The following is a 22,820-nucleotide window of genomic DNA, read 5'->3' on the forward strand; positions in this document are numbered from 1 at the left end:
TTATATTTAATTTTATTGTCATATTTTTCCAGCTTATATTTTCAAATAGGTATCTTAATAATTTTGTCAGTAGCTATTATCTTGTTAGTCAACACCACAGTTTTCTTTAGGTACAGCTCAGAGCACAAGTTGCAGACTTAGGTGGCTCGTGTGCCAATGAGTTTCTGTTATTGCCCTGTGTTATAACAAACTCCAGATTAAGTATATTTAATATAGAGTATATAAGCATTGTTTATCGCATACTTTTAGTATAAAATACTTAATGTAAACAGAATAGTACATTGTAGTACACATATGCATCTAACATAGTAGAAAAGATTGTAATTTATATTGTATTGTCTGAGAAATAGTGTATGACCATGTAACAAAAGAATCTCATTGTGTACACACAACGGGGCAGAGTTAAGGATATGCATGCAACTTTAACTTCTTGAGAGAATTTTTAACATAAGAGTGAGTGCATTTAAGCATACAACCGTAACTTCTCTTAACTTTTATTTTTTAATCTTGTTATCAAATCTTGTTATGTTTGGAGGGTGGGGAGAGGCAGGGTTTGCTTGCTTGCTTTGTTTTTAGAAAAATGACAGGAAAGTAAGTTATATAACATCAAAATATTTGGCTGGACGCCACTGGAATGCCCTGTGTCTTACACTTTGAGTTCCACAGGAGGTGCTCCTCTCTTGCCAATTTTAGGTGTGCTGCTTTGTATCTTACAAGTTTTTAGTGCAGGCCAAATCCCTGTCTTCTTTTGTGTACTGGCAGCAGAATTGATACAGTTTCCTATGGAAGTGGGGGTAGGATATGGGAGTTGGGCAGGGAATATGCATACTTGTGTGGAATGGAGCTCAGTCTGCAGAAGCTCTCTGCCAGTGTGCCCTCTTTTCAATGTATGTATCATGTCCCTCTCTCTGCTTGATCCACAGAACAGGTGATCTCTTACAGCTGCTGGCTATGGGATCTCGGGTCAGATTTTAAAAGGCTTTTAGGTGCCTAATGATGCAGATCAGCATTTTCAAAAATCCCGCTAGGTGCCTAACTGTCTAACTCCAATTAAAACCCCCTTTAAAAATCTGGGCCTTGATCTTTTTGCTCAAGATGTAGAGAGTCACTTAGCTCTTGATATCCTGTGCTCAGTTCCTGTTGATGACCAGAGTGGTGCTTGTGTAACAAGCACACTGAAAGTAGCTGGGGCTAAACTACAGGTGGGGTGGAGGATCTCTCTGACTCCTGTCCTGTAGAATTAGGAACTGCTACGAGCTAGCTGAAATGAAATAATAGTTGTGGATGCATTAAACCTCTACTTTTCTTTTTCTTTTAGACTATACCGTATATAAAGCTTGTTGAAGACAGACACGTGCTGCAATGGTGACATAAATTATTAAGCAGGACTAGAACAAGTTGTTGAAAAGTTGTGGTTTTTTTTAATGCTGCTGCTGTTGGAAGCAATCTAAGGCAAGTATACAACATGAGTTTTATCATGAAACTTCACAGACATTTTCAAAGAACAGTTATCTTGCTTGCCACTTTTTGTATGGTGAGCATTGTTATTTCTGCTTACTATTTGTATAATGGCTACAAACAGGAAAATGAACTTTCTGAGATCTCTTCGGAATTGGAATGTGGTGATCTTCAGCTGTTGCCATACAAGTTAATGGAGCTGAAGACAGTGAAGCCCATTGATCCCATTCGGACTGATCCCGTAGTGCTGGTGTTTGTGGAAAGCCAGTACTCAACACTTGGTCAAGATATAATAACAATTCTAGAATCCAGCAGATTTCAGTATCACATAGAGATTGCTCCTGGGAAAGGTGATCTTCCAGTGCTTATAGACAAAAATAAAGGCAAATATGTTCTCGTTGTATATGAAAATATTTTAAAGTATGTGAATATGGACTCATGGAACAAAGGCCTTCTAGATAAATACTGTATTGAATATGATGTGGGTGTCATTGGATTCCATAAGGGCAGCGAGAACAGCTTGCAGAACATTCAGTTTAAGGGCTTTCCTTTCCATGTTCATGGCAATCTGGGTGTTAAGGACTGTTGTGTTAACCCTCATTCCCCATTGCTTCATGTAACTAAATCCTCTAAGCTTGATAAAGGTCCCTTGCCTGGAAATGACTGGACAGTTTTCCAGATTAATCATTCAGCCTATCAACCAGTGATATTTGCAAAAATAAAGACTACAGAAAACCTCCCACTACCCATCACTAAAAATGCTCTCCATGCCACAGTAGTTCATGACTTGGGGCTTCATGATGGGATTCAGAGAGTCCTCTTTGGCAACAACTTGAACTTTTGGCTGCACAAGCTGATCTTTATAGATGCCATCTCTTTTCTGTCTGGGAAAAAGCTCACATTGTCCTTGGACAGGTACATTCTTGTTGACATAGATGACATCTTTGTTGGGAAGGAAGGAACAAGGATGAATGTCAATGATGTGCAGGTACAGTATGTGGAAAAAAAAACTGTTCTGCTACTGCAAAAGCTTCAGCATGAATTCTTATTTTTTAAACTGAAATTAATGTTTGAAATTTACCAAACATGCAAATCTATCTTGCTGCACCAATCCCAAGTATGTGTTTGGCACAAGAAAAATCCCTTGGGGTTTGGGGAGACAGAATCCTTCTCTCTTGCAGGCTACAAAGTTCCTTTGTGGCACCTGCTGCAACCTCAGAGCAGGAATAGAGTCTATTGCCTATTAACTTGCCTCTTGCAAAGGAGCTGGGAGAGGCTTGTGAATCATAGTGACAGATCCTCTGGCCAATTCAGGTACTCACCGAAGTGACAGAGAAGGAGTACCTGCCAAACTTTGCTGAAGGTGTGTGCTCCTGTTTGAAATCTCGGTATTCTACTTTCCTGCCCACATGGAAACTGGTTCTGCTGTATCCCGGGAATAAAGAGGATAGGGTTTCCCACTAATAGCAGCCAAACTGATAAAAAGTTAATAAATTGGAAAGGATCTGATCCTGCAAAGTGCTAAGCACTTCATGGGAGATACTTCACTGGGAATTGAGGATACTCACACTTTCCGGGACGTCTCCAGCACCTCTCAGGGTTGGAGCTAGATCCTTAGTGTGTAATACATGCGTGTTGCCATCAGCCAATCTTACAAGTAGAAGGTGAATGAGTTGATTTGATGATAAATGCCAACATATATTTTAAAGACGACCATATTGGATTATTAACCATTTTTGAAGTGTCAGGAGTTAGTCACAGCTTTTCACCCTTCTTATTTCCATATTTTGTGGCTCTTACATGCAACCAAGCTAGTGTTTATACATGTCTGAAATAATCTCTCTCTCTCTCTCTCTCTCATTTGTTGACTTTCAGTGCTTGTGAGTTTTCCACTATTTTTAGTTATAAACACATGTAGAGTCCTTTTTCAGTCTGTTGCTCCGCCATTCAAGTACAGTGGTGGGTTATGGGTGGATGAGGATGACCTTTGAAGGACATTATTTTTATGCTTTACACCTATTCTTCATTGAAAGAATCTAGTAGTAAAACAGATGAACAGAGAACACGTTGCAAAACTTGAGGTCTTTGTTCTACAAGCTAAAAATTGGACAAATGTTGAAGATTTTGTTAATCTAGCTAGAAATTTTGGCAGTGTAAGAGCTGTAAGAGAACACGGTGGGAGGAAGAAAAGGTAATACTATATTATTGGGTAATATTTTTCTAATTTCAGTTGTGTTTTAAACTGTACTTAGTTGATTAAGAGGATCTCATTAAATTACCACTAAATTTATTGAGCTACAAAACCCTCTAAATATATTGGCTCATTCAACAAATGTTTTTGGATTGACAATTTCACATTCAGTTTTTCTTCAAAGTTACAGTTGACACATTCTCTCCACTTTTCCAAAAATGTAAAACGATAACCTTAAAGTGTATTAACATTGATATTAAACTGTTGGAGGCTACCCAAAAATGCTTTCAACACATATATTCTGTAAGGATCTACACTTTTTGGATACCTAAGCAGTTTCATAGGTACACAAGAAAAAAGGCACAATAACCTCTGTCTATGTGTGGTTGCAGCTTTTCATTTTGGTGTTTGAGAACCTCTTAAATACGAAGTTGAATTACATGGAAGATTTAGAGCCTGGTGTTGCTCCCATTCTAATCAGTGTGACAAAGCTGCTTTGAAGTACTGGACTAATGAAATGCATAAATAAAACCTGAATTAAGAAATAATACAGGTTCAGCACTATAATAAACTATGAGGATCAGAAATAGTATTTTTCCTAATTTTTTTTTTTCTGAACCTAGAGTGACCAGATAGCAAGTGTGAAAAATCGCAATGGGGTGGGGGGTAATAGGAACCCATTTTAAAAAAAAGTCCCAAATATCAGGACATCTGGTCACTGTAAGTGAACGTTTTGGATTCTGTTAGAATAATAAATCACTGAAGTTACTTATCAAAAGCAATAAATTATACAGACAAATTTAAAAGATTAATTGAGAATAAAATATCTTTAATTCTTAAAGAAAATGCAAAAACAGTGAGATTTGTTACTATTTTGTGAGGCTAGTTTGTAGTATTTACAAAATACTGCCAAATGGAGGAGGGGGAATGAAATTATATAGAAAATAGGGCAATTAATTGCAGTTAACTCACATGATTAACTCAAAAAAATTAATCACAATTAAAAAATTAAAACTGCAACTAATCACAATTAATCACACTGTTAAACAATACCAAGTGAAATTTATTAAATATTTTAGATGTTTTTCTACATTTTCAAATATTGATTTCAATTACAACAGAATATGAAGTGTATACTGCTCACTTTATTATCATTTATTTACAAATATTTGCACTGTAAAAATTATAAAATAAATAGAATTTTTCAATTCACCTCATACAATTACTGTAGTGCAATCTCTTTATCATGAAAATGCAACTTAGGGTGTAGTTGGTTTTTTTGTTACATATCTGCACTCAAAAACAAAACAATGTAAAACCTTAGTCTACAAGTCCACTCAGTCGTACTTCTTGTTCAGCCAATACCTAATACAAACAAGTTTGTTTACATTTACAGGAGATAATGCTGCCCACTTCTCACTTTCTGGGGACACTGTAAATAAGAACAGGTGTTCGCATGGCACTTTTGTAGCCAGCATTACAAGGTATTTATGTGCCCGCTATGCTAACCATTCATGCTTCAGCCACCACTCCAGAAGACATGCTTCCATGCTGATAATGCTTGTTTAAAAAATAATGTGTTAATTAAATTTGTGACTGAATTCCTTGGGAGAGAATTGTATGTCTCCTGCTCTGTTTTACCCACATTCTGCCATATATTTCATGTTCTAGTAGTCTCAGATGACTCAGCACATGTTTGTTTTAAGAACACTTTTGCTGCAAATTTAACAAAACGCAGAAAAGATACCATGAGATTTCTAAAAATAGCTATAGCACTCAACCTAAGGTTTAAGTATCTGAAGTGCCTGCCAAAATCTGAGAGGGATGAGGTGTGGAGCATACTTTCAGAAGTCTTAAAAGAGCAACACTCCGATGCAGAATCTATAGAACCTGAACCACCAAAAATGAAAATCAGCCTTCTGCTGGTGGCATCTGAGTCGGATTATAAAAGTGAACATGTCAGTCCGCCCTGTTTTGCATCATTGTCGATCAGAACCTGTCATCTGCCTGGACGCATGTCCTCTGGAATGGTGGATGAAGCATGTAGAGACATATAAATCTTTAGCACAATAACTATCTTTTGACACTGGTTCCAACAGTGCCATGTGAATGCCTGTTCTCACTTTCAGGTGACATTATGAACAAGAAGCAGGCAGCATTATCTCCTTCAAATGTAAACAAACTTGTTTGTCTGAGCGATTGGTTGAACAAGAAATAGGACTGAGTGGACTTGTAGGCTCTAAAGTTTTACATTGTTTTATTTGTGAATGCAGTTATTTTTTGTACATAATTCTACATTTGTAAGTTCAACTTTCATGATAAAGAGATTGCACTACAATACTTGGGTTAGGTGAAATGAAAAATACTATTTGTTTTTTACAGAGCAAATAATTAATAAAAAATAAAGTGAGCACTGTACACTTTGTATTCCGTGTTGTAATTGAAATCAATATATTTGAAAATGTAGAAAACATCCAAAAATATTTAAATAAATGGTATTCTATTATTAACAGTGTGATTAATCATGATTATTTTTTTAAATTATTTCACAGCTCTAATGGAAAGTAATATCAAAGCAGAGAACTTCTGAACCAGTACAACTGATGCAACCATTTAAATAGAGTTGTTTTTTGAAACAGTGGCATCTGAAAAGTGTTCATTTCAGATCCTTAATCTACTTAAAGCTAATGTATTCTGTTAAACATGTTAGCAATGTCAGATGCAACGTATCTCCATTACTATTAATATCAAAGGAGTTATCCTCTGCAACACGACATGCTGAATGAATGAGGTAGAATTAATTTGAAGTAGCTGAATATCTGTTATCGAAAACCATATTTGTGTATAAATACCATCATATTAGATATGAGGGGTAGTGTTTTACTGAGTTCTGCTGCACTGCCTGTAACACAGAGAATTGTGTGCCTCAAGTATGAAAATAGACTGCCTAATAGGGATGTTTATATTCAGCATCCATGATTAACTCATTTTAGCTAAGCTAACAACATTTAAATTCTAACACTGTAGCACTGGAACTGATGCTTTTCTACGTATTTCAGTTTCATCTCAAAATTACAGAGCTATTTGACATAATTACAACTTATTTCCTATTAAATTTAATATTCAAAAATTCTGACCATATTCATTCCTAGTATAAATCCATTGAAGTCAGATAATGGGGCCCTGAAACACTAATGCAGCCTTTATTGTTGGTCTGTAGAAATGAACATTTTAGTTCAATTTATAGTTGGACCTACACAAATGCTTTGGAGAAGCTGAAAGTACAGACAGCCCTACCCCACACCAGTGATTCCACACAGTGCAAAGTTAGTAATTCATATCATTAGGCTGAAGAACATAAGATGGGTAAAACATCTATTGTTGCCACCAGGAGACCCTGAAAGAAACTGCTCTGGATGGGTTTGGATGAGCTTAAACTATACTTTTTCCATAGTGTAATGAGTCTCACTGCCCTGAATGCTCCTCAGAGGTATTGTGAGCTCAAAAGACATTATGGCCTAATTCTAGTTACTAACTTGTTAAAAAGAAACATAATGGTTGACAGGGCAAGTTAATGTTTTTTCAGAAATAATAAAAGAGGGAGTGATAGTTACAAAGGCAATGCAGCAGAGTTGAGTCAGGATGAGTTATGAGTTACAGTAAAGGTACATAGAGACTCAGATTTTCAAAAGAACTAAAAGTTTAAAAAGTTTAGCACCTCAGCTGTTAGAAGAGGGCCTCATCCTCCCTGATTGAACTAACCTCATTATCTCTAGCCTGCTTCATGCATCCGACGAAGTGGGTATTCACCCACGAAAGCTCATGCTCCAATACGTCTGTTAGTCTATAAGGTGCCACAGGACTCTGTCACTTTTTACAGATCCAGACTAACACGGCTACCCCTCTGATTCTTAAAAGTTTAATAATTCCCTTTAGGCACCTAGATGAGTCACCAGAACAATGGGAAGTACTGGGTACTAAGTACTTTTATAAGTGGCCACTTCATTGAGGTATCTAAATGGGAGCTGAGCACTTTTTTGAAAATAGTTATTATATTGATTGTTTAGCCTCAGCCCACTGCTCACAAATCTATAGTTACTCCTTTGAAGTGAGGGGGAGCTGAGTGTCCTCAGCATCTGAAAATCAGGCAGAAGACATCTCAGTTTCAGCACTCAGGCTTTAGGCACACACAATTAATAGACACTTCTGAAAAATCTGATGGCATAGGACTGATTTTGCCTGAAGTTCATCAATGCAAAAACTAATGAGGGGCAGTCAGGCCTTGCTGTTTTTGTTTATCCAAATTCTAACTACTAACTTATTAAACAGTAAGGTAGTTTCAACCCTAACCATAATGGGGAGGCCATCCCACTGTAATTTTAGCTGTAAAAACCCCTCAAATTGTGTTTAGATTGAGATTACCTGATCATTACTGATGTGGCTGTCACTGTATGACATTTAAGCCAATAAGAATATAGTTTTTTCAGTATGGTACAGTGAGTAGTTGTCACTCTGCATCAGCAATGTCCATCCATCTTAGTTTATTTACATTGTCACATCTGATATAATAGGAATAATGTCAGTGGAAGAAAATGTTATTGCAGCCTAATTGCCTCCCACTGAAAATAAACTTGGTAACATCACTTCCATATTCATTTTCAATAAATTGTTTCTCTTTCTCAGTATTTATGTATCAGGAAGAGGCTATTACCAGTGACAATGTTATATTCCATTCACTTATCTGTTTCTTTTAGGCCTAAAAGGCTGTGCTTTTATGAACACTAGAGTTACAAACTGACTGGTCAACCACACCCCTCATTTGGAACTGGAAGTATGCAATCAGGCAGCAGTAGAGATTAAAAAAAAAAAAGCAAATACAGTACAATGTGTTAAATGTAAACTACTAAAAAAAAAAAGGAAGGTTTTTTTTTAAAAACTGACAAGGTAAGGAAACTGTTCCTGTGCTTGTTTTGTTTAAATTAAGATGATTAAAAGCAGCATTTTTCTTCTACATAGTAAAATTTCAAAGCTGTACTAAGTGTGACAAAGTTCCTCCTCAACCTTGGTGGGTCCTGTGCTTATTGGAGGATTTGCTCACCTCAGTGATCTTCCCCTCTTGTGGAACCCACAGTCTGGGTCAGCTCCTCCTGTGTCTGATCAGGAGTTGGGAGGTTTAGGGGGGAAGCCAGGCCCGCCCTCTACTCCGGCTTCCAGCCCAGGGCCCTGTGGATCATAGCTGTCTATAGTGCCTCCTGTAACAGCTGCAACTCCCTGGGCTACTTCCCCATGGCCTCCTCCAAACACCTTCTTTATCCTCACCACAGGACCTTCCTCCTGGTATCTGATAATGCTTGTCCTCCTCAATCCTCTAGTAGTACACTCTCTCACTCTCAGCTCCTTGCCCTCTTGCTCCCAGCTCCTCACACACACTCCTTCTCCTCTGGCTCCTCCCTGCCTGACTGGAGTGAGCTCCTTTTTAAACCCAGGTGCCCTGATTAGCCTGCCTTGATTGGCTGCAGGTGTTCTAATTAAAGTAGCTATCTCCACTGCCTTCTAGAAAGATCTTAATTGGCCCCAGGTGCCTTGATTAACCTGGAGCAACTGCCATTTGGTTACCAGGGTCCTAGGGATTTGTTTAGCTTGGGGCTAACATACTTGTTTCACAGTTCTTTACTGTAGCATTCTGGCCTTGCCCATCACATATCCCCTCCTTCTGCTCAACACCATAGGGTTCGGCAACTTGGGACACCAGGCAGTGTGCTTGTGAAAGGCCATCAGCGTTGCCGTGGTGGCATCCAGCCCTGTGCTGTATGCAGAACTGGAATGGTTGGAGGGATAAGAACCACCTGGTGACCCTTGCATTCTTTTTCTTATTTCTCTGCATCCACTGAAGGGGTGCATGGTCTGTCACAAGAGAAAATCGCCGGCCTAAGAGGTAATAACGCAGTGTCTCCATGGCCCATTTGACAGCAAGGCATTCTCTCTCAACTACTGCATACTTCTGTTCTCTTGGGAGCAGCTTTCTGCTTAGGTAGAGGATCAGGTGTTCTTCTTCTCCAATCATTTGCGACAGAACCGCCCCCAACCCCACCTCAGAAGCATCTGTTCGCAAAATAAATTCCTTGGTAAAGTCCGGGGCTATGAGTATGGGATCATTACAGAGAACTGTCCGAAGGTGTATGAATGCCCTCTGTGCTGCGTCGGTCCACTTCACCATGTCTGGACCTCAGGCCTTCACCAGGTCCGTTAGAGGACTTGCCCTACTGGCGAAGTGGGGAATAAAATGTTGGTAGTAGCCTACCACACCTAGGAACGCACGGACCTGCTTCTTTTGGGTCGGCCGGGGCCAGTTTTGAATCGCCTCTAGCTTATTAGTTTGGGGCTTCACTATACCCCTTCCTACAATATATCCCAGGCACTTTTAGCCTCTGCTAATCCCTAAGGCGCATTTAGCAGGGTTAGCGGTGAGGCCAGCCCGCCTTAAGGTGCGTAGTACGGCCTCAACTTTCTCCAAGTGGGTTCCCCAGTCTGGTGTATGGATGATGACATCATCTAGGTATGCAGCTGCATAACTAGTATGCGGGCGCAGCAGCTTATCCATGAGGCGCTGGAATGTGGCTGGGGCCCCATGTAGCCCAAAAGGAGGACTGTGTACTGGAATAGCCCGTCCGGGGTGGAGAACGCTGTCTTTTCTTTAGCTTCTTTGGTCAGGGGAATCTGCCAATACCCTTTTGTCAGATCCAGTGTAGTCAAGAATCGGGCACTACCCAGTCGGTCAACCAGTTTGTTGATGCGTGATATGGGCTATGCATCGAATCGGGATACTTCATTCAGTCGGTGAAAGTCATTACAGAATCTCATGGTACCATCAGGTTTAGGCACTAGAACTACTGGACTGCACCACTGACTGTAGGATTCTTCAATAACGCCTTATTCTAACATTTTCTTTACTTCAGCCTTGATTTCCTCTCTTTTGACTGCTGGGATTCGGTAGGGTCTCAGTGTTACCGTGGCTCCGGGGATCGTGTGGATATGGTGATAGGTCTCAGGTCTTCCGCCCCGGTTTTGTAGAGGACACATCTCAATTGCCATTAATCATGTTGGCTGCCTCAACCTTTTGATTTGCGTCGAGTCGGGTGATATCCTCACTTGCTCGTGTAAGTTATCCTTCTGGGGAAGGGTCTCCTGGGTGACTAAGCATGCCTCTTGATCATGCCAAGGATTTAGAAGATTGATGTGGTAAATTTGCTCAGGTTTCCTGCGGCCTGGCTGTCGCACCTTATAGTTTACCTCTCTCACAGCTTCAATCACTTCGTAAGGTCCCTGCCACTGGGCCAACAGCTTGCTTTCTGCTGTGGGAACCAGGACCATTACTCGATCCCCTGGTTGGAACTGTCGAAGCTTTGCTTGGTGGTTATAATGGGTTCGTTGGGTCTCCTGTGCTTTCTTCAAGTGTTCCCGTACAATGGGTGTAACTCGAGCTATCCGATCCCTCATCTGTAGCACATGCTCGATTATGTTCCTTCTGGGATTTGGCTCCTCTTCCCAGGCTTCTCTGGCTATATCCAATATGCCCCGGGGGTGGCGCCCATATAGTAGTTCGAATGGAGAGAAACCTATGGAGGCTTGTGGGACTTCCCGGATGGCAAACATAAGGTAAGGCAATAGGGTATCCCAATCTTTCCCATCCTGGCCCACCACTTTCCTGATCATGGCCTTGAGGGTCCTATTGAACCTTTCCACAAGGCCATCTGTTTGTGGGTGGTATACAGAGGTCCGTAGAGCTTGTACATGGAGCAATGAACAGAGATCTTTCATCAACTTGGACACGAAAGGTGTCCCTTGATCAGTCAGTATCTCCTTGGGTAGCCCAACCCGGGAAAAGATCTGTAGTAGCTCCTTAGCTATTGTCTTGGAAGCTGTGTTGCGTAGGGGAACGGCTTCTGGATATCAGGTTGCATAGTCTAATACAACCAGCACATGTTGGTGGCCCCGAGCTGTCTTCTCTAGGGGCCCAATCAGATCCATGGCTATGCGTTCAAATGGTACCTCTATTGTTAGAAAAGGTATCAAAGGGGCCCGCAAGTGTGGGCGAGGGCTATGTAGCTGACACTCTGGACAAGAGGTGCAGTATCGCCTGACATCTTCATGTACTCCTAGCCAGAAGAACCTCCGCAGGATCTGGCCTGGGTTTTCTCTACCCCTAGGTGTCCTCCAAACAGGTGACTGTGGGCGAGGCTCAATATGGCTTTTTGATGTTTTTGTGGCACCAGAAGTTGATGTATCTCCTGCTCCTGCATTTGCACCACACGGTACAGGAGATCTTTCTTCACTATAAAATAGGGTCCTGGACCCCGGACCTTCCCCTCCACTGGTGTCCCATCTATCTCAGCCACCTCTTTCCTGATGTTATCATATCTAGGGTCCTCTGCCTGGTCCCTCCCGAAAGTCTCTCTCCCAGGACTAACCTGCGTGAGCTCCCAGGGGCCAGCTTCTATTTCTTCCAACGGCTCATCTCCATCATGGCTGGGGCCAGCCTCCGGCTCACCTTCCATGTTGGTAGTTTCTCTAATGGCTGCTCCTGTCCATCTGCCTACTAGCACGGTCTTCTGGCCCTGGGTCAGGGTCCGGGTTCCCTAGGCCTTCGCGGCCTTCCTTTCTTTTATTGTCTTCCGGGCCTTTTGGGGGGCTGAGAATAGATCCTGAGAAAACTCTGAAAACGTTGGGGGTTGACATTCCCCCAACGATGAGTTGCTGCCAACAGGGTCCCCATCTCCCTCCAGCCTCTCTGGGGGGAGTAAATTATCAAACCGTGGATAGTCCCCTCCCAATGACTACAGGATATGGGAGTTTATCTATAATTGTTTCTAATCATTCCCCTTTCATGTGGGTTAGGGAGTTTAGTCTCAGGGTTTCCCTCACTCAGGCCATTCCCTTCCTTCTGGGGTCTCCGCTGGTTTTTGGCCCCCTCTTCCTCCACCTAGGACTCCCCAGGGCTTTGGCTGCCCCACCTTCCAGGGTTGGGTTGGGTGTTTGGTACGAAAGGGGCTTTACATGGGTAGTCAGGTCAATTACCTGGCTGTCATGCGTCTTTCTACCAGCATGATCATCTCATCATAGGTGGACAGATCGTTCTGGCCTACCCATTTACGGAGATCAAGTGGCAGTGCCCTCATGTATCGGTCGATGACCAGAACCTCTAGTATCTCTTCCGGACTCCGGGACTCTGTTTGCAACCACTTTAGTGCAAGATGGATGAGGTCAAACAGTTGGGACCGTGGGGTTTTGTCTTCCTGGTACCTCCACTCGTGATACCGTTGGGCCCGCACTGCAGTCGTTACCCCAGATCTGTCCAGGATCTCTGCTTTCAGCTGGGGGTAGTCTGCTGCAGCCTCTTCAGGCAGATCATGGTAGGCCTTCTGGGCCTCCCCACGCAGGAATGGGGAAAGGATGCCAGACCACTGATCTCTAGGCCAGGCCTCCTGTAGGGCTGTCCTCTCAAAGGCCAGAAGGTATGCCTCTACATCATCCTCCCGCATCATTTTCTGCAGCCAATGGCTGTCCCGTATGAGCCGCATCCCATCATGGCCACAGTTCAGCTCTGTAAGGGTCTTTACCTGGTTTACCAGTTCCCGCAACATAGCTCGGTCTTGAGAAGCCTGGTCCATCAGCAGGCGATTAGTCTCTTGCTGCAGCCGCACTGCCTTCTGTTGGGCGGCTGTCTGGACACGGGTAGCCTCCTGCTGCTCTGCTGTGGCTTGTATCAGTGCCTGCACTACGTCATCCATTGTGGTGGGAAAAAAAAAATAAACCCTCTCTTTTTTTTTTAAATCATCCTCCTTTTTTCTGCTGTGCTGTGCACACCAAATATCCCACTCCTGACACCAGTTGTGACAAAGTTCCTCCTCTACCTTGGTGGGTCCTGCACTTATTGGCAGAGTTGCTCACTTCAGTGATCTTCCCCTCTTGTGGAACCCACAGTCTGGGTCAGCTCCTCCTGTGTCTGATCAGGAGTTGGGAGATTTAGGGGGGAACCCGGGCCCGCCCTCTACTCCGGCTTCCAGCCCAGGGCCCTGTGGATCGCAGCTGTCTATAGTGCCTCCTGTAACAGCTGCATGACAGCTACAACTCCCTGGGCTACTTCCCCATGGCCTCCTCCAAACACCTTCTTTATCCTCACCACAGGACCTTCCTCCTGGTATCTGATAATGCTTGTCCTCCTCAATCCTCTAGTAGTACACTCTCTCACTCTCAGCTCCTTGCCCTCTTGCTCCCAGCTCCTCACACATGCTCCTTCTCCTCTGGCTCCTCCCTGCCTGACTGGAGTGAGCTCCTTTTTAAACCCAGGTGCCCTTATTAGCCTGCCTTGATTGGCTGCAGGTGTTCTAATTAAAGTAGCTATCTCCACTGCCTTCTAGAAAGATCTTAATTGGCCCCAAGTGCCTTGATTAACCTGGAGCAACTGCCATTTGGTTACCAGGGTCCTAGGGATTTGTTTAGCTTGGGGCTAACATACCTGTTTCTCAGTAGTTTACTGTAGCCATCTGGCCTTGCCTCATCACATAAGTTACTGTTCAGTTGTAAACTTTTGAAAGAACAACCATAATGTTTTGTTCTGAGTTACGAACAGTTTGCCAATTCTGCACTGAAGTAGAGTCCAGTGATGAAATGGAGTCCAGTGGCAGCTGCTCTAAGTCCTGTCAGGATTAGGGCTATTGATAAATATCAGAGAGATATAACCAGTACTCTAATGTCCTCCTCATCCTATCTCCTGCACTGAGCAGTGCTCTTGCAAAGCAGAGAATTTAGCCCATGAGAATTAATACCTAGTGTCCCATAGTCTGCATAAGATTGACTGTCAGATCATAAGGTCATATCAATGACAGGGTCAGATCAAGTATCAGAGGGGTAGCTGTGTTAGTCTGGATCTGTAAAAGCAGCAAAGAATCCTGTGGCAGCTTATAGACTAACAGACATTTTGGAGCATGAGCTTTCAGGGGTGAATGCCCACTTCGTCAGATGCATGTAGTGGAAATTTCCAGGGGCAGGTATATATATATGCAAGCAAACTAGAGATAATGAGGTTAGTTCAATCAGGGAGGATGAGGCCCTGTTCTAGCAGTTGAGGTGTGAAAACCAAGGGAGGAGAAACTGGTTTTGTAGTTGGCAAGCCATTCACAGTCTTTGTTTAATCCTGAGCTGATGGTGTCAAATTTGCAGATGAACTGAAACTCAGCAGTTTCTCTTTGAAGTCTGGTCCTGAAGTTTTTCTACTGCAGGATGGCCACCTTAAGGTCTGCTATAGTGTGGCCAGGGAGGTTGAGCTCCTACAGGTTTTAATATATTGCCATTCCTAATATCTGATTTGTGTCCATTTATCCTTTTCTGTAAAGACTGTCCAGTTTGGGCGATGTACATAGCAGAGGGGCATTGCTGGCATATTCTACAGGCCACTCCCCTCAGATCCCACTGCGGAATACACTAAGAAACTGCACCATCTGCTCAGGACACTCCCTACACTAAAACCGGAACAAATCAACATACCCTTAGAGCCCCGACCGGGGTTATTCTATCTACTGCCCAAGATCCACAAACCCAGAAATCCTGGACGCCCCATCATCTCGGGCATTGGCACTCTCACTGATGGACTGTCTGGATATGTGGACTCTCTACTCAGACCCTATGCCACCAGCACTCCCAGCTATCTCCGCAACACCACTGATTTCCTGAGGAAACTACAATGCATTGGTGACCTTCCAGAAAACACCATCCTAGCCACCATGGATGTAGAGGCTCTATACACAAACATCCCACACACAGATGGAATACAAGCTGTCAGGAACAGTTTCCCCGATGATGCCACAGCACAACTGGCTGCTGAGCTCTGTGCCTTTATCCTCACACACAACTATTTCAAATTTGATGACAACATATATCTCCAGATCAGTGGCACCGCTATTGGCACTCGCATGGCCCCACAATATGCCAATATTTTTATGGCCGACCTGGAACAACACTTCCTCAGCTCTCGTCCACTCACGCCTCTTCTTTGCCTACGCTACATTGATGACATCTTCATCATCTGGACCCATGGGAAGGAGTCTCTGGAAAAATTCCACCACGATTTCAACAGCTTCCACCCCACCATCAACCTCAGCCTGGACCAATCTACACGGGAGGTCCACTTCCTAGACACCACGGTGCAAATAAGTGATGGTCACTTTAACACCACCCTATACCGAAAACCTACCGACCGCTATGCCTACCTTCATGCCTCCAGCTTTCATATCGAGCACATCACACGATCCATTGTCTACAGCCAAGCACTGAGGTACAACTGCATCTGCTCTAACTCCTCAGACAGAGACCAACACCTACAAAATCTCCACCAAGCATTCTCAAAACTACAATACCCCCACAAGGAAACAAGGAAACGGATCAACAGAGCCAGACGTGTACCCAGAAGCCTCCTACTGCAAGACAAACCCAAGAGAGAAACCAACAGGACTCCACTGGCCATCACATACAGTCCCCAGCTAAAACCCCTCCAACGCCTCATCAGGGATCTACAACCCATCCTGGACAATGATCCCACACTTTCACAGGCTTGGGTGGCAGGCCAGTCCTCGCCCACAGACAACCTGCCAACCTGAAACATATTCTCACCAGTATCTGCACACCGCACCATAGTAACTCTAGCTCAGGAACCAATCCATGCAACAAACCTCGATGCCAACTCTGCCCACATATCTACACCAGCGACACCATCACAGGACCTAACCAGTTTAGCCACACCATCACCAGTATGTCCACCAATGTAATATACGCCATTATATGCCAGCAGTGCCCCTCTGCTATGTACATCGTCCAAACTGGACAGTCTCTATGGAAAAGGATAAATGGACACAAATCAAATATTAAGAATGGCAGTATAATAAAACCTGTAGGAGAACACTTCAACCTCCCTGGCCACACTATAGCAGACCCTAAGATGGCCATCCTGCAGCAGAAAAACTTCAGGACCAGACTTCAAAGAGAAACTGCTGAGTTTCAGTTCATCTGCAAATTTGACACCATCAGCTCAGGATTAAACAAAGACTGTGAATGGCTTGCCAACTACAAAACCAGTTTCTCCTCCCTTGGTTTTCACACCTCAACTGCTAGAACAGGGCCTCATCCTCCCTGATTGAACTAACCTCATTATCTCTAGCTTGCTTGCATATATATACCTGCCCCTGGAAATTTCCACTACATGCATCTGACAAAGTGGGTATTCACCCACGAAAGCTCATGCTCCAAAACATCTATCAGGGTCAGATCAATGGTCCATCTAACCTGGTATCTTGTCTTCTGATAGTGGCCAATGCCAGGTGCTTCAGATAGAATGAACAGAACAGGCAATCAGCAATTGATCCATCCTATTGTCTGTTCCCAGCTTCTGACAATCAGAAGTTAGGAACACCCAGAGCATGGGGTTGCATCCTTGACCATCTTGGCTAATCGCCAGTGATGGACCTATCCTCCATGAATTTATATAGTTCTTTTTTGAACCCTGTTATAGTTTTGGCCTTCACAGCATCCTCTGGCAATGAGTTCCACAGGTTGACTGTGTGTTGTGTGATGAAGTACTTGCTTTTGATTGTTTTAAATCAGCTACCTATTAATTTCATTGGGTGACCCCTTGTTCTTGTGTTACGTCAAGAAGTAATAACACTTCCTTATTCACTTTCTCCACACCAGTCACCATTTTATATACCTCTATCATATGCCCTGTTAGTCATCTCTTTTCCATGCTGAAAATTCCAGTCTTTTTAATCTCTCTTCATATGGATGCTGTTCCATACCCTTAATCATTTTTGTTGTGCTTCTCTATATGTTTTCCAATTCTAATCTATCTTTTTTTGAGATGGGGTGACCAGTACTGCATGCAGTATTCCAGGTGTGGGCGGACCATGGATTTATGTAGTGGCATTATGATATTTTCTATTTTTTAATATCTATCCCTTTCCAAATAGGTCCTAACATTGTTAGTTTTTTGACTGCCACTGCAAATTAAGCAAATGTTTTCAGAGAACTATCCACAATTACTCCAACATCTCTTTCTTGAGTAGCTAATTTAGACCCCCATCATTTTGTAAGTATAGTTGGGATTATGTTTTCCAATGTGCATTACTTTGCATTTATCAATATTGAATTTAATCTGCTATTTTGTCACCTGGTCACCCAGTTTTGTGAGATCCCTTTGTAACTCTTAGCAGTCTATTTTAGACTTAATTATCTTGAGTAATTTTGTGTCATCTGCAAATTTTGCCGCTTCACTTTTTGCCCATTTTTTCAGATAATTTAAGAATATGTTGAACAGCAGAGACCCCAGTACGAACCGCTGGGGGACACCACTATTTATATCTCTCTATTCCAAAAACTGATAATTTATTCCTGTCGTTTATTTTCTGTCACCAGTTACTTATCATGAGAGGACCTTCTCTTTTATCCTATGACTGCTTACTTTGCTTAAGAGCCTGTGGTGAGGGACTCTTCTGAAGCCTTCAAAGGCTTTCTGAATGTCCAACTACACTATATCCCCTGGATCACCCTTTTCCACATGTTTGATGACCCCTTCCAAGAATTCTAATAGTTTGGTGAGACATGGTTTCCCTTTGCAATAGCCATGTTGACTCGTCCCCAACAAAATCATGTTCATCTGTGTGTCTGATCATTCTGTTCTTTACGCTAGTGTCAACCAATTTGGCTGGTACTAGTTAGACTTACTGGCCTGTAATTGCCAGGGTTGTTTCTAGAGTAACTTCTAAAAATTGATGTTATATTAGTTATTCTCCAGCATCTGGCACAGAAGCTGATTTAAATGATAGGTTACATACCATAGTTAGTAGTTCTGCAATTTCATATTTTAGTTCCTCCAGAACTCTTGGGTAAATACCATCTGGTCCTGATGATTTATTACTATTTTATTTATCAATATTTTCCAAAACCACTTCTATTTACACCTCAATCTGGGACTGTTTCTCAGATTTGTCACCTAAAAAGAGAGGCTCAGGTGTGGGAATCTCTCTCATTCTTTTCAGTCAAGATTGAGCCAACGATTCATTTAGCTTCTCTGCAATCACTTTATCTTCCTTGAGTGCTTCTATTGCACCTTGATCGTCCAGTGACCCCACTGATTGTTTGGCGGGCTTCCTGCTTCTATCTACTGCATGCATCCCTGTGCTGCTGAGTTCACTCTCTCTTTGTTTAGTTTAATGGATTTCTCACGCTAGATCCAACTGTTATGATTACATGCAATCTGCTATGTTTTGGATATGCAGAAGCTATAAATGTGCAGATGCTTTTATTGAGTTTAGGTGAACAAGCTCTATTCCTTATTTGAAACTTTCCTGTTCATAGAAACCGTATTAAATTCTTGCTTTTTTTATCTTTATATTACAAATGTGCCTAGATTTGATGGGACTTTTCAGGGTATATTTTATGCTGCCCTGTTAACAGTTTTTTGAAGTATCCTTCCATCCAATATGCTATATTTGTACATGAAAGAACAGCCCTCGCATGTTTAATATACACCACTGAAATGATTTTTAAAAAAAAAATTGGGAAAGGACTTTCTTGAACATTCCTTTTCAATTATTTGTACATTGGAGGGGCCTAAATATCAGGGGAGGTTTGAGTCCTTTTTGTTTGTCTTAGAGGAGGATGGGTGGGAAAAGGTTTTAGAAACCTTGAACTACTGAGCAAATAAACCAGACTGTTTATCAACACCTTCCAGAGAGAGAGCTCTAAAAATATCTTCAAACACCTTTTAGATGTTAAAGGAAAATTCTTTCCTTATTTATGTTACAATTTTGATTTAGTTTTTAAATAAAAAGATTATTTGTAAATAAGTGATACCTCATTGAAAGAGTCTGTTACACAATACAACAAAAGAGAATTAGGCATGAGAGGCTGAATTATATTTAGTACATCGTATTGAGCTTCCAGTCTCTTCTATAAGAAATGTGTCTTGTGAATGCAAAATATTCAGACATTTCTTTTTAAGTTCCTTTATAAATACACACAGCTGTATGATTGATTAACTATTTGCAACTTCCTCTTGTTTTTAAGGTTCTTTTTATCTTCTTAATTTATTAGCCAGGTTATCTTTACAGCTTTTTTATTGCATTTATTATAAATGTATATATGTTCCATCTTTCCATCAGTTCATGTAGGGCTTTCATGGTGTTATACAGTGACTTGTTTGGAATAATATGTAAAAGGTACAATAGATAAAGAAAAAAAGAAGAAAGACAGGAAATGTTATTAACTATCTAGGTTCCATTGTATCTTATGCCCTAGGGAGATTGATTTAACTGCTGGAGCATATTATTTCATATACAGTTATGGAAAGTTATGCATCATGAAGCAGTAGACAGATGTTATACTAATTAGATCTTAAAATTATAATATAAATTTAAACTAATTTATGAAAACTATTCAATAGATTTTTTACGCCCTACTACTATTTTAAGGAACATTGTGCCAATCAGTTTTATTAAGGTTTAATATGTCAAAGGAGAAGATGTAGGCAAGTTGGCTCACACACAATACTGCTGTGAATTTCAATGTAGGGGGATTGTTTAATATTTCTGTCTTTCAACACAAAAACAGATTGTGCCTTAGAAGCAGTATAGTGGTGACTAAGAGCAAGAATGTGGTGTGAAAACCACTGCCCACAGGAGTGGGACTTCAGGAACGCTGCCAAATGGGTCCATTGTATCTGCCTCAGGCTCTGTGCCTCTAGGGCTGCCAGAGAGACAGGATGGGGAGGTAATATCTTTTACTAGAGAAACCTCTGTTGGTGAAGAAGACAAGCTTTTGAGCTACAGAGAACTCCTCTTCTTCAGGTCTGGGAAAGGTACTCATAGGCCAGGCCTGTACTAAAGAATGTAGTGGGCTTAAGTAAGCTGACCTAGCCCCTGGTGTAGACAGTGCTAGAATTCTTCCGTCAATCTAACTACTGCCTCTCAGGGAGGTGAATTACCTATGCTGACAGGGGAACCCTTCCTTGTGCACTAGGTAGTGTCTACACTAGGGGTAGGCAACCTATGGCACGTGTGCTAAACATGGCACGTGAGCTGATTTTCAGTGGCACTCACACTGCCTGGGACCTGGCCACCAGTCCAGGGGGGCTCTGTATTAAAAGATGCTTCTTAAACATTTTAAAACTTTATTTACTTTACATACAACAATAGTTTAGTTATATATTATAGACTTATGAAAAGAGACCTTCTAAAAACGTTAAAATGTATGACTGGCACACGAAACCTTAAATGAGAGTAAATAAATGAAGACTCGGCACACCACTTCTGAAAGGATGCCGATTCCTGGTCTACACTGAAGTGCTAAGGTATCTGTGCTGCTCTGGCATTTTAAATGTAGACATGCCCATAGTGTCACAGCTAAATACATACGTATTAGCATAAGTAGTTAACACATGTTGTAAGAGATCATTCAAAGTGAAATAGACTGTTAGCACCTTTGCAGTCATAGGACACTAAAAGAGGGTTTACTGGGTTACAGATTGTTGTAATAGGCCATAGTCTTTATTAAGACCATGATTTTTAGTGTTTAACAAAGCTATGAATTTGAACTCCTGGGCTTTTGAAGGTGTTGTGCAGGTTTCCTTTGAGGATAGGAACTGAGAGATCAGATGTGGAGTGATTGTTTTGTGAAAAGTGTTCACAGGTGATATGATGCTTTTGTCTTTTATCATTTTTCTGTGAGAGTTCATTCAGGAACATAGTGATTCTCTGGTTTCACCCACATAATTGTTATTGCGGCATTTAGTGCACTGGCTGAGGAACACCACGTGTTGTGATAGGCATGAGTAGAACCTTTGGATCTTGAAAGGTGTATTCCGGGGGTATTGACATATCGCCACTACCATGATTATCAACAGGTTTCGCATCTGTTGTTATGGCAGGGTCTGGCTGCTTTGAGTTGGACTGAGTCCTGGTCTGTGGGGAGTTTGCTTATGATACCGAGTTTGGTGAGGATGGTCGATTGTTTGAAGCCCAGAAAAGGGGGTTGAGAAAAGATTTCTTTCAGGATGTGGCCCCTATCAAGTCTGTTTTGTGATTGTTTAATTATACCCTTCAGTGTGGGGAGGCAGGTGACAGCTGAGGTGGGGGGGGGGGTGCAGTCAGAGCTTTTTTCCCAATATTGAAGCAGCTTCTCTTGGGTAATCTGTTCCATGATGCATTCTACTTCTCTGGTGGAGTGTCTTTGTTTGTGTCATAAACAGATAGCTAAGGGTTAACGTCTCTTTCACCTGGAAAGAAGTATCTGAAGCACCTGACCAGAGGACCAATCAGGAAACAGGATTTTTTCAACTCTGGGTGGAGGGTTTTTTGGTGTGTGAGTCCTTTGTTCTGGGTCTTCTGCCTGCACTCTCTCGGCTATGAGGGGATTTCTATTTCCTGCTTTCTAATCTTCTGTTTCCCAGTTGTAAGTACAAAAGATCAGATAGTGATTTATATGGTTTTTTTTGTATTTACATGTCTATAGTTGCTGGAGTGCTTTGAATTGTATTCTTTTTGAATAAGGCTGTTTATTCAATATTCTTTTAAGCAATTGACCCTGTATTTGTCACCTTAATACAGAGAAACCATTTTTATGTATTTTTCTTTCTTTTTATATAAAGCTTTCTTTTAAGACCTGTTGGAGTTTTTCTTTAGTGGGGAACTCCAGGGAATTGAGTCTGCAGCTCACCAGGGAATTGGTGGGAGGAAGAAGTCAGGGGGAAATCTGTGTGTGTTAGATTTACTAGCCTGACTTTGCATTCCCTCTGGGTGAAGAGGGAAGTGCTTGTGTTTCCAGGCTGGAAACGGGGGAGGGTGGAATCCCTCTGCTTAGATTCACGGAGGTTGCTTCTGTGTATCTCTCCAGGAACACCTGGAGGGGGGAAGGGAAAAGGTTTATTTCCCTTTGTTGTGAGACTCAAGGGATTTGGGTCTTGGGGTCCCCAGGGAAGGTTTTTGTGGGGACCAGAGTGCCCCAAAACACTCTAATTTTTTGGGTGGTGGCAGCTTTACCAGGTCCAAGCTGGTAACTAAGCTTGGAGGTTTTCATGCTAACCCCCATATTTTGGACGCTAAGGTCCAAATCTGGGACTAGGTTTATG

General features: G+C 42.0%; 1 protein-coding gene across 4 annotated transcripts in view; it reads left to right on the forward strand.

Moving 5' to 3' along the window:
• The first annotated feature begins 1,356 nt into the window (after positions 1-1,356).
• The window catches only part of LOC127047710 (bifunctional heparan sulfate N-deacetylase/N-sulfotransferase 3), a 105,985-nt gene continuing 84,521 nt past the window's right edge, over positions 1,357-22,820 (forward strand). For all 4 annotated transcript variants that reach the window (XM_050946278.1, XM_050946279.1, XM_050946280.1 and 1 more), the window contains exon 1: positions 1,357-2,446. In XM_050946278.1, the coding sequence (XP_050802235.1) occupies positions 1,466-2,446 (981 nt within the window). In that variant the 5' untranslated portion in view covers positions 1,357-1,465. The remainder of the gene's footprint in view (positions 2,447-22,820) is intronic.

The sequence above is a fragment of the Gopherus flavomarginatus genome, chromosome 3 (assembly GCF_025201925.1).
Source record: "Gopherus flavomarginatus isolate rGopFla2 chromosome 3, rGopFla2.mat.asm, whole genome shotgun sequence".
Classification (NCBI taxonomy): Eukaryota; Metazoa; Chordata; order Testudines; family Testudinidae; genus Gopherus; species Gopherus flavomarginatus.